We start from the raw sequence: 13,315 nt of genomic DNA on the forward strand, positions 1-13,315 counted from the left end.
CCAATACAAACGTCCTCCCTCTCCCTCTCCCTCTCCCTCTCTCTCTCGTCACGTCCACTTTGTTGGAGATATGCTTTAGAGACAATCATGTATAATGATATTTCCTAATATGTTTAATCAAATAGTCTCGTCATGTCCATTTTGTTAGAGATATGCTTTAGAAACAATCATGTATAATGATATTTCCTAATATGTTTAATCAAATAGTCATTGAACAACACCAATGATGCATGTTGGCAAGTACCAAACTTGTGCGTGAGATCTTACATTGTATGATACGTTCTTAATAGTCTCTAATCGGAAAGACATGTGTGGACTCACATGGAACTAGACCGGCATGCAACACATAGGATGGCTTAGTCTCACTAGTCATGTAACATTGGATGTTAGCCGACATGTGTGGACTCACGTCAAACTAGACCGGCATGCAACACATAGGATGGCTTAGTCTCACTAGCCAGGTAGCATTGGATGCTAGCCGGATTACGTGGACCTGATAAGATATGGCATATGAGGCCGGACTCACATGGTTGTTAGATCGGACAAACCCAACCATGAGACGCAACGACTGGTCATCTGTTAATCTCTAGTTCTACATGTTTCGTGTGTCTAGTTCTACATGTTTTCTGTGTCCTAGACCTGAGGTCAGCGCATGGACTCAGCATGGTGACCGACCTGCTTCAGACTGATCAAACGTTGCCTCATAACTGGGTAGTTATAAAAGTCGGGTTCAAGCTTGTCTATTTCCACGCCTTGAGTGACTTATACGTACTAACATTATCGCTCAAATTACAATACATAAATCTAATGCACAAAAATTGCACAACACCAATGTTCCAGCTGTCCTCTGAAATATTATGTTCGAATTGGAGAAGTTATCATTGCAGAAGCTTGTAGTACATGCCTCCTGCATATAACCTGATCAAGGTTCAAACAGGTGGCATATGGAGGCATGTTCTTTTGACAGGACCATACGTTTTTGCATGCCTTCGTTCGGCCTTTAGCAACTTCCGTTGTTACCCTGTGAGACAACACCACCCAGTTGCCCAAATCAAATATTTGAAGCAGACAAAGTCCATGCATAAAAATGAAGGTAGGGTCACTGTTCCAACCAGCCAACGATTATATCAGGTCAATCTTGCTCCACGCCCTTTGACACGGCATTTTCTTCGTCCATCTTGTCCTTGGCCACACTGGCATTTACTTCCACTATGTTGTTCTCAATAGCCACTTCAGCAGTAGTTTCCACCATCTTGTCCTTAGCCTCATCAGCACTTTCTTCCCCCATCTTGTCTTCTATAGTCACATTACCTTCATCCATCTTGTTTACTTCCTGCACCATATCATCTTTTGACTCAACAGTATCTTCCTCCATCTTATCATTGTTCACAGCATCAGTTGCCTCACCATTTTCTTTCTCTGTGCCATCCTTCGCATTATCCAAAACAATATCACCATTGCCAGTTTCAGGAGGGGCTGCATCAGCATTTGCATGGGGTGCATAATATTGCATGGATTGCATCTGTTGCAGAGAAATATGGACGTTGGGATGTCAGTTTTTAAATGTGCCAAATATATGCCGCATAATTAAATTTTACCAAGCAAAGGCTCTACTAGAGAATGTAGTAGTACTAAAGTACCTGGCGAAGATGTTCCAGTCTGAAGTTCACCAAGTGTCCAATATCTTCAACATCAGTAATATAATGAATATTTCCAGCTTCTCCCAAAGGTCGCTCTGTAGACGGAGTGCACTCTTCAAGATTCAAGGCAAGCTTATCGGGCCTTTGGAGTAGAAGCTGGAATGTTGGCTGCAGTTCATAGCACTGTTCAAACAGAGAACGGCGGCAGAACACATACAAACCCAAACGAGCACGGGACATTGCCACAATAAGCCTTCTGACATCACGAAGATGACCCACAAATCGGGTCCGGACAAGAGACAATAAAATAAAATCATTTTGTTGACCCTGGAATTTGTCCACCGTAGTAACCTAAATAATACATATTCAAGTTAAGTTTCAGCACAAAATAGCTGCAAAATGATCAAATATTTGATTGGAAAATTCTGGTTTGTTCTAACTTACCTTGCAAGGTGGCTCAATATTCCATGGCTTGCATCGTCTGCTGATAACATCACGAATAAGAAGCTTCTGACCATTGTAAGTGGTTAATATTGAAATCTTATTGGCAGGGTATCCAATCAGACGCATGTAAATATAGACACTAACAATATACTCAGCCTCCCCTTCATTCTGGTAGAACCAAGGAGAAGGAGCAGACTCGCCTCTGCCACGATAATCAGGAACATCAACCAGCTGATACTCATAAGAGAACCCAGAATTAGCTTTATGGAATATAGCTTCCTCATGTACATAAGGCAGATCTCCCAGTTCTCTGTATCTCCAATTATAAAGCTGAGCAATACTAGGTCTGGCACGACCCTGAGCATTGAGTTCAATATAAGGGACACCAAGGCGAACAAACCTTGTGAAGAGACTCTGGTCCATGTGGCTGTACTTCTGAAAAGCCATGTTCTTCACGACAGGGGGTAACTGATGGTGATCACCAATTAAGATGCAGCGTTTGAGACGAGCATAGCCATCTTCCTGCCGTTGCAGGAGAGTTGGTATAAAAGTCTCTATCTCCAATATCTGTGCACTTTCTTCCATCAGTAAATTGTCATATTTGAAACCCAATTGAAGAAAGTCTCTTCTCTTCAATGCTGCATGAGTACAAGTCATGGCAACAATCTTAGCTTGTTTAGTCATTAGATAGTTTGCTCGCTCAGCTGTTGACTTCAGTAACTCAAAAGCCCTGCACTCTTCCAGCTCTTGGAATATCGTAGAAAGATGTTTGAAACATCCTTTGGCTGCATGCATATCTTTCTCAAAGGACTCACCAGTAAACACAGGCTGTGGGGTATCCAAAAAGAACTCAGAAAATGGAAAACGGTCTTTAACAAAAGAGGGATTCTCCTTATTTGGCACACAGGCGGCCAAGAATTGTTCCCAGCGGGCATAAACATGTAATAACCAAAAATATGCAGCATTTTCACATGTGTAGCTCACATCTTCAGGAAGATGAAGGGATCTTGCCAGTTTTGCAACTTCACCAAGCAGCTCTAGTCGCCGAACCAGCATAGCATTTACACGACCTTGACGGCTAAAATCAAGATCAGTTGCCAGTTCTTGCTCACCCTGACCAAGACGAAGAAGGTACCTAGCAGGCACATCCCTCTGAAGAAAGAGTTTACATCAGACAATCAGAGGAAAAATAAACATGCAGCAAAACAAGTACACAGAGCACCCTATATGTTTTGATACGTATATTTGATACATTCATCATCATGAAGTGTAACTCAAACTCCAGCAGTCAGAACACTTGGAATAAGTCAAGAATCAACAGTAGCACAACACTGCATCGACATGAGGCATACATAATCGTTTCATCTAGAAGCCCTCAAGGACCAAGAGATGATATCTGTTCTTCTATTCAAACTCAGTTGATACAACATGTGTTCTATAGCAAGGTACAAAATTAGAATCTTGCACTTCAAAGTGATGGCTACTCAAGTAATTTCCAGTCATACATTGCAGCACCGATAGCTAGTAACTCATCCATATTAAAGAACATCATTTTCAGATAAAACAACCACTGTTTCACACTATCTCTACAAAAGTACAAATATATGACAAGAGTTGAGACAATATTTGGTGCAGTGGCAATACCTGCATTATCTTCTCGAACAAATCATTCAAAGCTTGATTCGAATGGGTTATAATAAGTGTTCTTTGTGAAGGACAGTTATGATATAGAACATTTAATATCTGCACAGCTGTATCTGTTTTCCCCGTTCCAGGAGGACCAACAACCATCGTCAACCCAGGTTGAATACCAGATATTATAGCGCCGACCTACAAATCAAAATTTGAAGTCAAATCAGATATTCATTTATCTTCAAAGCAGCTGTTGGAGTGTCATTGGCTGTGCCGCTTTCTGCAATTCGTAGTTACAAAACCTTATTAATTTAAGTGATTCTTGTCGACGGATCGCTATCCATCAAACCCCTTCCTGAGATATGTTTCACACCCCTCCCCCTCTCCCTCCTTCTCCTTCTCCCTCTCTGTTGGAGCTGAATGACTCGCCTTCTCTCTCTCTCTTCTCTCTGTTGTTTCTCACAACATGCACAAGTACACAAGCTGTTTCTGTGGTTTGCTGCCTCACACAGCCAAAGCCATCTCTATTGTTGATGCACTACAAGCTTCATTATTCTACATATAGCATCTTCTTATATAGAGGTGTTAGGTCAGTGCTACCGTAGCAAACCTAGACAGCTCATACCTAACAAGATCTGGAAACTACAGCTATTACAGCTCACCTTATCTAATCTTCCTCAACTACTAAGTCAGACCAAAATATCCTAAAAGGGCTATCCTAACATTCTCTCCCTAATCCTTGTGTATCTACTCTCTCCCCCATAATCTTGTCATATGCACTCGCCAAAATCTTTATGCGGATCGCCTGCAAACTCTTGCCTTGAATGACACCTTGTCATGTTGTACTAAGTGGCACGTACAAAAAATGTTCTCCCCCAGTGACCATATATCTACAATGTTCAATTTGTTTCTACGAGGTGCGTGCATGTGATAAGGGCTAAAGATACTGTATTTCTCACAAGAAATGCTTTTAAGGTATCCTGGTATGTTCTGTTTCAAGGATATGCACCACCGGAAATGATGGTTTAGCTTAAGTATCATCCTATCCTGCAGTATTCAGATAAAAAAGTTTTAGTTGAGGACCTAAAAAGTACCTGAGTGGGTGTAAACCTCACTGAGTTCTGGTTAGGTTTATCTTGAGGATATGGCACTGGGTCAGCAGGAATGTAAGTCTCCACCCTTAGTTTTTCTTTCTGAGACCCTTCATCATTAACCATGTTGTTCTTGCTTGCAGTATCAGAGGCATTTACATTGCCGGGTAGAGCATGACTTATTTCCCTCATTTTCTTGGACAACTTGATCCTAAAGGGAGGGCTTGGATGCATGTTTTCTGTACCATCAGTATTGATGAATGTGACCTTCAAATAATGTTGAGTTAGACCAAATAGATAGAAACGAACGTCCACCTCGAGATAACAAGAATTGGATTACAGTAATTACCTGGAAAGCTGGAAAGCTTTGCACAACGTGGCTAGCATCAAGAAAAGTGTCCTTAAAATCTATAGTTTCCAGAAGATCAGGCATATTTATCCACTGTGCGGCAGAAGGATTTCCGTAACCCAAGAATATGTTATGCAACCATTCAGGAACTACACATGTTTCATTCATTAGATCACGTATGGATTCTAGGATAGCTTTGAAATTATTTTCCTTGGGTTTCCTTCTCATTATAATATTAAATGTCCCATAAACATTTTCTGCACCCTTCTCTGCTAACTCAGTAGCATCAATGTGATACTGTGCTGTATCTAAGGCAATTTTAACTGTACGAATCTCACCCTTTGGAGATTTCCACTCATCCCTCTTTACCCTTCCTGTATAGTCATTCATGAGTCCCCCTTCCTCATCACGGATTTCAATCACCTCACAACCACGTACATATTGCAATCCTAACCTTTCAGACACAGTTGATTTTGCAGCCTCCTCAGGGCTAAGAGGTTCAAAAGATGGGCAGATTGACAACAAAAATAACACATCATGCTCTTTCAGAGCATCCCACTCAGATTTTATCTGTGGTCTGTAGCTTGATATGCTAAAAGTAACATCAGCAGTTACAGCAGAAGGCTTAACCTCTCCAATGTTTGGTTGCTTCACTTGTGTGATCCTAAATTCTTTGATTGGAACAGCCATCCTGGACCATCCACGAAAGGAAGTGTCCCCCTCATTGTTGATGTAAGCATGTAGATGAGGAACAGCTTCCTGAATATCTTCGCGAATTTCATATGTTGATTCAAGACGAAAGAGATTAAAATTCCTCAGCAAATAATCATGAAGTGTCAGAAATTGAAGATTGAGTTTTGGGAGGGCAAGACAGCCTTCTCCAGAATAATTGATGCTAGGAACAAGGCTCTCATCCCACATGATCTGTTCATTTGGATAAAGAGGAAGTGCATTAACTGCATCTTTCTGGGATTGACGCTTCTCGAAAAAAGCAACTAGGACCTCGATAAGGAAATCACGCCTTTCAGTCCATGGATCCTTCTCTGAAATTATTTTAAGCTGTTTATAGAAGATATTAGTACATCAAATGACTGTTTTCCAACTTTGTACGCATAACATGTCCAAGTCTAGCACTGATAAGCAATGAGAAATAAAGGAACTACGGAGTGTTTTTTACTTTTTAAAGCTAAATATATGCAAGCATCCACATTTTACTATGTCATTTAGTAGTGCATGCAAACAAGGTAATGGTTGCTGCCATGACGATGACTTCTCTGATCTACGTGTTATTTACATTACGTTTACTTGACTGCAGTTGCCATTTAATCTGTAACGAATGATGAGGAACATGTATAAAGATGTTTTGTCCTTTTATCCGAGCAGTGGTCTTGTAGGTATGCATGCATTCCATCAGAACTTTCGCGTTAACACTGAACAGCACAACCCAAAAAATAGACCTTCAGTGACAAATAGCAAAAGAGGAAATATATCCAGCTTAAAACCATCTACAGTGCAAGGTGCTTGGAGAGGTGCTTGCAAAAATAGACCGGTTTTTGTTTAAGCACCGGTGCTTATTTGTAGAGGGCAGATGCTTAATTAGGCACCTCTGCTATAGAAATAAGCACTGGTGCTTAAGAAAAAAAAAGTCTATTTTATTAAGCACCTTGCATTGTATTCCCTCCGTCCCATAATATAAGAGCATTTTTGACACTACACTAGCGTCAAAAACGCTCTTATATTATGGGACGGAGGGAGTACATGGTAATGTATTTGAAGGGAATAATACCCAGATAATATTTACAACTAACAGTCACAATCTGGTGGTTATTTTTAAAGAAACAAGAAGCACAGAGAAATGAAATGAACATATAAATTGCTCACCTTATTGCAAACCAGATCTTGCAGTTCCATATCTGACAAGACAAGCAGCTTCTTTGTTAAATCAGCACGCTTATGGATTGAACCAATATTACACAAGGCAAGGTCTCGCAACTGCATCAATTGACAAATGAAGAGAAATTATACTATTTGCCTTCAGTAATAACTAGTACCCACCGGCCACCCCTACCCAAAATGTAGTCTTATGTTTGTCATAAGTGAAACCTTTTTATTTGTATTAGAACTAATCTTGTCATATACCAAAGAAATGCATGCATGAGAAGGAAAAAGTCAAATTGAGTTGGATGTTGAGGGACATCATGAAACCTTAGCCAAGAAGAATATGATGTCATGGCATATGTCATCACTCAATAGTTATCCCTAACTATATATGAGTTGTCATCTACTTGGGTACGAGTTGTGCAATAGGTGAACTAGATATGAGCTGTACCACTGTAGCAATGTTGGTTGCTGTAGCAGGCCGGTCGCTGTAACCCTGTCCCTACAGCCTCTACAGAATGAGAGTCCTGGGTGAGAGCTAGTAGCAGTTGAGATATCTAATAAAGCTTCCCACTAGTAGTAGCTCTTTGTGTGTGTGTGTGAAGCACATCTCTTTAGAGAGTCCTGGGTGAGAGCTAGAGAAAAGCTAGTGATTCTAACAATTGGTATCGTAGCTAGAGCTAGCAGTTCTAATATGTTGGACCAAGTGTGTAGAAAAAAAAATCAGCATCTATAATACCAAACCAATACTAATAGATACATCCTGAAATATACTCTCAGTGTATTTATTTGGTATTATAGATATCAATATTTATTTCTACAATCTCGGTCAGACTTTAAAAAGTTTGACTTAGGACACAACAAATAAGTCTTGCATTTTGGATGGAGGGAGTATTATCAAGGAAATCAGTGTAAAGAATTTGTAACAGCATAAATAATAAGGCAGACACCTTAGGCACTTGTTTGAATGCTAGCAGCTGAAAAGCTTGGAAACGAGAATAGTGAGCCTGCAAGACATCATCATCACTAAGCTGTGTCCCAGAATGATCATTAATCTCAAAGCCTTCGTAGAACTGAAGTAAGTCCACCAATTGTGCAAAAAGACGCCCCTTTTCATGAGCATAAAGCATGCTTAAGTGGCACTTGGCAACAACAGCAACATCAGCGATAAGTGGCCTTAGAAATCTGCATATTAAACAACATTAATGGAGAACATATATACATAATTACAATACTACATACAGAATACATTATACATGGAAAAATAAAATTTGGCTAACACTGTCAGTTGCCAGCAAGGTTTAACAGAACCAAGATGTTTCACTTTATGAATGCAGTTAGATGTTGCTAGATAAAGAAAGGAAGTACCTTCACAAGAATGTAAAAGAAATACAAATGAGAACATGTTTATGTCATGTGCATGGTTAAAAAAGGGTGCAACGACCAAGGGGCCACCTGCCCTTGCTTGGCAGGACTTGGAGCTCTTCCCCCATGCCACGCCTCAAGGCTCCAAGGCATGGATGAGAGAAGAGAGAGACTAGAGAGAGAACTTCTAACTATTATTTCCTTGTCCAGATGCACATGCATGAATCTCCCAATTAAGAGACTTAGGCATTGTACAGAATATGTTTTATATAAACCAGGAAAACGGTTCAACAGAATAAAATCTTGTTTGCCTATGATCACTAATCCACGTATATAGGAAACTTGGTTCTCCAAAACCCTGGATTTCAGGTTTGTGGGAAATCGAATATTATCCATTTTTCCAAAATCGTGATCGCTATATACATGATCGTAACTGCTTCCCCCTCCGACTGCTCGTTTCCCAACAGCTTCGTGGCGCCAGTTTTGCGTTCTTTGCCGCTCACCTCCAGCCTCGACATGGCCGCCGTCAGGGTGGCCGGCATCAAGCACTCCCTTGAGATCTGCGCTTCCAGGTACGGATGCGCCTGGATGGCCAGCGTCGAGGGGCGGCGGACCTGCGAATGAGCTCGACCCGAGCAGAACCTATGTGGTGCCGAGAGGGATGCTCTGGACGTCCGGCATCAAGGGGCGGCGGACCTGCAGGATGAACTCGAGGAGCAGTTCTACCCGCGCAGATCCTATGCGGGGCCGACAAGGGATGCTCCTGGACAGCCAGCGTCAAGGGGCGGTCGACCTGCGGGATGGACTCGAGGAGCAGGCGAGCAGCTCCCCAAGCAGAGCCTATGCGGGCCGACGAGGGACGCTCCTGTACGGCAAGCGCCGAGGGGCGGCAGACTGCGGGATGAACGCGAGCAGCAGCTCTCCTTGTGCAGAGCCTATGGGCGACCAGGGAAGCCTCTGCGCGCGAACTCGTCGAGGCTGACCCATCCGGAGGAGTGCACCGGCATCGCAAAGAAAGGGGAGGAGTGCACCGGCGTCTACAGGCTGAGAACAAACTACAGAAGAAGAATCGCAAGTGGAGCTTGCGAAGCCATCAGCAATGGCCAAATTTGGGGTTAGTACTCCCTCCGGTCCTTTTTACTCCGCGTATTAGATTTGTGTCAAGTCAAACTTTGTAAACTTTGACCAAATTTATATTAAAAAATATCGACATCTGCAATACCAAATATATATACTATGAAACTACACTTCATAATGAATCTAACAATATTGATTTGGCATTGTGAATGTTGATACTTTTTTATACAAGTTCGGTCAAAATAGAGATACTTTGACTTCGGACAAAACTTATATGAGACTAAAAAGGACCGGAGGGGGTAAGAGAGAGAAGGTCACAGAAGGAAGCTAATTGTTATCTATCCAAACAAGGAAATATACAAGCCAGTTTTACCCTTTTCCAAACCCAAACATGTTATTGTGTAAATCGGTAATCCAGAAATCAATTAGTAAAACTGATTTTGCTAAAACCCTGCTACAAACTCGTTTTCCATATCCCGCCTGCTATCCAAACAACCACTTACCAAACAATCTTGGCAAACCAAGAAAAGCACCTCTTAGTGAGATCTAATCAAATAAGTAATGCAATTGTATCTCGAGTATGAAACCAAAAGGTGACAGTTAAATCTTATCTAATCAAAACAGCTGAACTGTACTGTAGTCTATAACAGTTTCATGGATATGAAAAGAGCAAGCACGACTAGCAAATCACAAAAATGATCTCTAGTTGTCACAATACATGGACAAAGAACAACAGGAAGATTAACACCATAGACAACAGTAAAATATCTGGAGTTACAAATGCTCGTGGTGGAAAGAATCATAACAACTTATGTGTATGACTTTATTTCATATGCAAGGGGGCTTTGAAATCTGTATTGTCAAAGGAGAGAGACAGTTATTCTGAAATAAATTGCACCTGAGTCTAACTCAAATGGGACACCGTTTAAATTTAGTAACTTGAGAGATGAAACTCCCTAGGCCTCTAACACATACTCCCTCCGTTCGGAATTACTTGTCCAAAAAATGAATGTATCTAGATGTATTTTAGTTGTAGATACATCCATTTTTATTCATTTTTGTGACAAGTAATGCCGAACGGAGGGAGTAGATTGCACCTTAGTCCTTAACATAGATGCTATGTTTCATAAGGACCTGCAAGTCTGACCTGAATCAATCAGACCAAGTGAAGAAGGATGTTGAGTTCCCAGGTTCTTTGATTTAAGTGGAACACACTTGAAATGTTGAATAACCTAGAGTGCAATTTGCTCGCATATACTAGTCAAAGATGCAGCTTGATGCTACCAGTGACAAAAGTGTACGCATACTACCTTCTCGTAGGAAGCTGGCTCAACATATCAATCAGAAATTCCATGAATCTTTCACAATACAAGACACTAGAATCATCAACCTGCCCACTAAGTGATTCATTAAAGACAGATTCTTCTCCACCATCTTGACTAGATAATATGACCTTTGAATCAAGAACCTACAGAAGTTTCATGGTGAGGGTTAAGCACAATCCATATGTAGAAACACTATTAAATTGGAACAATTTTCAAGGTGTACCTCCAGGAATTCTTCCATTAGGTTCCTAAGGAATTTATTCTCAAGCATTTCTGAAGAATTACCAGTTTTCCCAGCCTTTTTTCCTTCCTTTGCTTCTTTTCTTTTAATTTTTGTCCACTTCTTAATCAATTCAGGATTAAGGCAAAGCTCCATCTGTAGATGTTTGAAACAATAAGGAACTATGAGAAGCACAAACAAGCTAGTCTGAGGGGAGAAAAACTTTGAATTACCTGAAGTCGTCCAAAAGAAAGAGTATGCCACAACTTTAAGCTTACCACCTGGAGTATAGTTTCCCGGACAATTTCATCCTCCAAACTCTGCAGTAAAGCATGAGTTAAGGGGGCATGGAGAGCATGCGCAAATTAAACAACAGTACATAAATGAGCAGCCTCCACACAGCCAACTTTGAAGTCATTAGAGCAGGGATTCATAACCTTAAACAACCAGTGCATATATAACAATTTGATAGAAAGTTGTGAAGAAATACATGTCAAACAACATAGCAACCCACATTATGGTATTTGAAAGATAATGCTAATTTCCCTTCATTTTCGTAGAGGCATCTACATGTGAGCGTGTAGTAAATACCTGAAATGCGTTTATCATAAACAAGAGGTAGTTTGTCTTCTCTGCCATACTAACATCCCTATCCTGCAGACAACATAAGGACAAGACAAAATTCAGCAAAAATGTGGGAAGATATCCATTTGTTCATTTGAAAAAACATAAACATAAGATTCAGCATGGAACTGAATAGGCAATAAAACTGTTTGCCTCACAGTAAGCAGAAGTATGGAAAAAAGTAAGTAAACGGATACAGAGATCAATCAACGCATGGTTTACATTGAATCTACAAAAAATCAACACCAAGCATCAGGAAAAACTTCAGTCCACAATTAACAGGTGCTCAGGGGACAAACACATCATTCCATACTACTAACTTCTCATGTTTTGTCAGGATATTCCACATTCCCAAGAACACTGAGAAAATACATTCTGGCCAGTGACTACTCAGTAAATCTCATAAATCAAACACAATTCTGGTAGTTGCAGCACACAAAATGCAAGTTTGGTCCCACTGAGCCTATGACTACCTCTACTGGTTGCTACCAACCACTAAGCTCGTCCTAACAAAATCTCGCCCAGAGCAATCTGCTGAACATAGACCAAAACCGCCTTTGTTGAAAAAGTTCCACCAAAAACTACTGAAAGTAGAGACACAAAGAGAAACCAAATTTCATTGTTTTGCTAATTATGCTTCTCCAGCCTACAGAGGCTCTGTTTTACTAGAAATACATTCATAGGCAAAGCATAGTGAGCAAATGGACAAGTGTATCAAAAAAATTGAGTGGCAAGTGCATCAAATTGAACACGCCTCTTCCTTCAGCTTGAGAACGCGCCATAGGAAGCCTTTGAACGCGTCCTTCCGTGCATGGAAGGATGTCCATACCGCCACATTCTCTCGAAACTGCACACAAAATCCAAACCATGTCAGACCCTACAAATAGCAGAGAAATAAGCTACCATTGATTGGTAAATTCGAGTGTATGTGAGGGGGGGGGGGGGGGGGGGGGGGGGGGACCTTTTCGTTCACCATGAGGATCATGGACATGACGTGCTCAAAGGACGCGTCATCTGGATCGAAGTGCGGCCAAAGGTAGTTCTCGAGGTACTGGCTGACCTCCAGGATCATGACACGGTGAAGCGGGACCGTCTTGCGACCGCGGCCCTCCACACGGAGCTCAGTGGCGTAGATCTCCCTTACGAGGTCAGCATCGAAGGCGGCGGCGGCTGCTGGCGAGCCCCAGTGCTCCGCGGCAGCGCGGGTGAGGCGGTCGCGCTGGATGTCGAGGAGTGTGATGGAGACGCCAGTGGAGGCGGGGGGCTTGTCAGGTGCCGCTGAGGTGGAGACTTCGGCGGGGAGCGGGTACTCGGCGGCGCGGGGGTGCCGGAACTCGAAGACGCCGGTGCCGTAGACCTTCGGCATGGCCGCAGTTTGCGAGGTTTAGGGTTTCTGTGACAGGTTGGTGCGGACTGCGGAAGGAGGGTATGGGTGAGAGAGAGATTTGAGAAGGCCTAAGGCCAACTTCCACACGACCACAAACCAACATCCGTTTTGTCCAGATTATGTCCGTTTTGGATGATAATGGATGGCAAAACGGACCGACCGACGGGTTAAGTTGGAGGCGCCCAACGCACCGCTACCTTAAAATGTCCGCCTCGTCCACATGCCTCAACCGCACGCGAGCTTGCGCTCTAGCTCCGCCGTTGTAGCCGCCGCTGCCGAGCTC

General features: G+C 42.0%; 1 protein-coding gene across 2 annotated transcripts; it reads right to left on the reverse strand.

Moving 5' to 3' along the window:
* Positions 1-686: 686 nt before the first annotated feature.
* Positions 687-13,111, reverse strand: LOC125551698 (RNA helicase aquarius). 2 transcript variants are annotated; one of them, XM_048714990.1, is made up of 15 exons: positions 12,607-13,111; positions 12,400-12,492; positions 11,613-11,675; positions 11,255-11,341; positions 11,025-11,177; positions 10,787-10,944; positions 7,985-8,219; positions 7,038-7,148; positions 5,157-6,215; positions 4,811-5,074; positions 3,729-3,914; positions 2,085-3,236; positions 1,641-1,991; positions 1,113-1,522; positions 687-1,021 (listed from the first exon to the last, which is right to left on the reverse strand). In XM_048714990.1, the coding sequence occupies exons 1-14, from the start codon at positions 13,009-13,011 to the stop codon at positions 1,133-1,135; spliced, it is 4,707 nt and encodes a 1,568-aa protein (XP_048570947.1). In that variant the 5' UTR covers positions 13,012-13,111; the 3' UTR covers positions 687-1,021; positions 1,113-1,132. The 2 variants fall into 2 exon arrangements, with proteins under 2 accessions (XP_048570947.1, XP_048570946.1); XM_048714989.1 differs by having other exon boundaries at positions 687-1,522.
* Between the last annotated feature and the right edge of the window lie 204 nt (positions 13,112-13,315).

Source organism: Triticum urartu, chromosome 4, assembly GCF_003073215.2.
Source record: "Triticum urartu cultivar G1812 chromosome 4, Tu2.1, whole genome shotgun sequence".
Taxonomy (NCBI): domain Eukaryota; kingdom Viridiplantae; phylum Streptophyta; class Magnoliopsida; order Poales; family Poaceae; genus Triticum; species Triticum urartu.

Coding starts and splice junctions, on each gene's coding strand:
- LOC125551698 (XM_048714990.1), bottom strand. CDS start 13,011: ATGCCGAAGGTCTACGGCACCGGCGTCTTCGAGTTCCGGCACCCCCGC. Junction 12,493..12,606: donor TCCTCATGGTGAACGAAAAG/GTCCCCCCCCCC, acceptor TTTTGTGTGCAG/TTTCGAGAGAATGTGGCGGT. Junction 6,216..7,037: donor AAGATCTGGTTTGCAATAAG/GTGAGCAATTTA, acceptor TTCTATAAACAG/CTTAAAATAATTTCAGAGAA.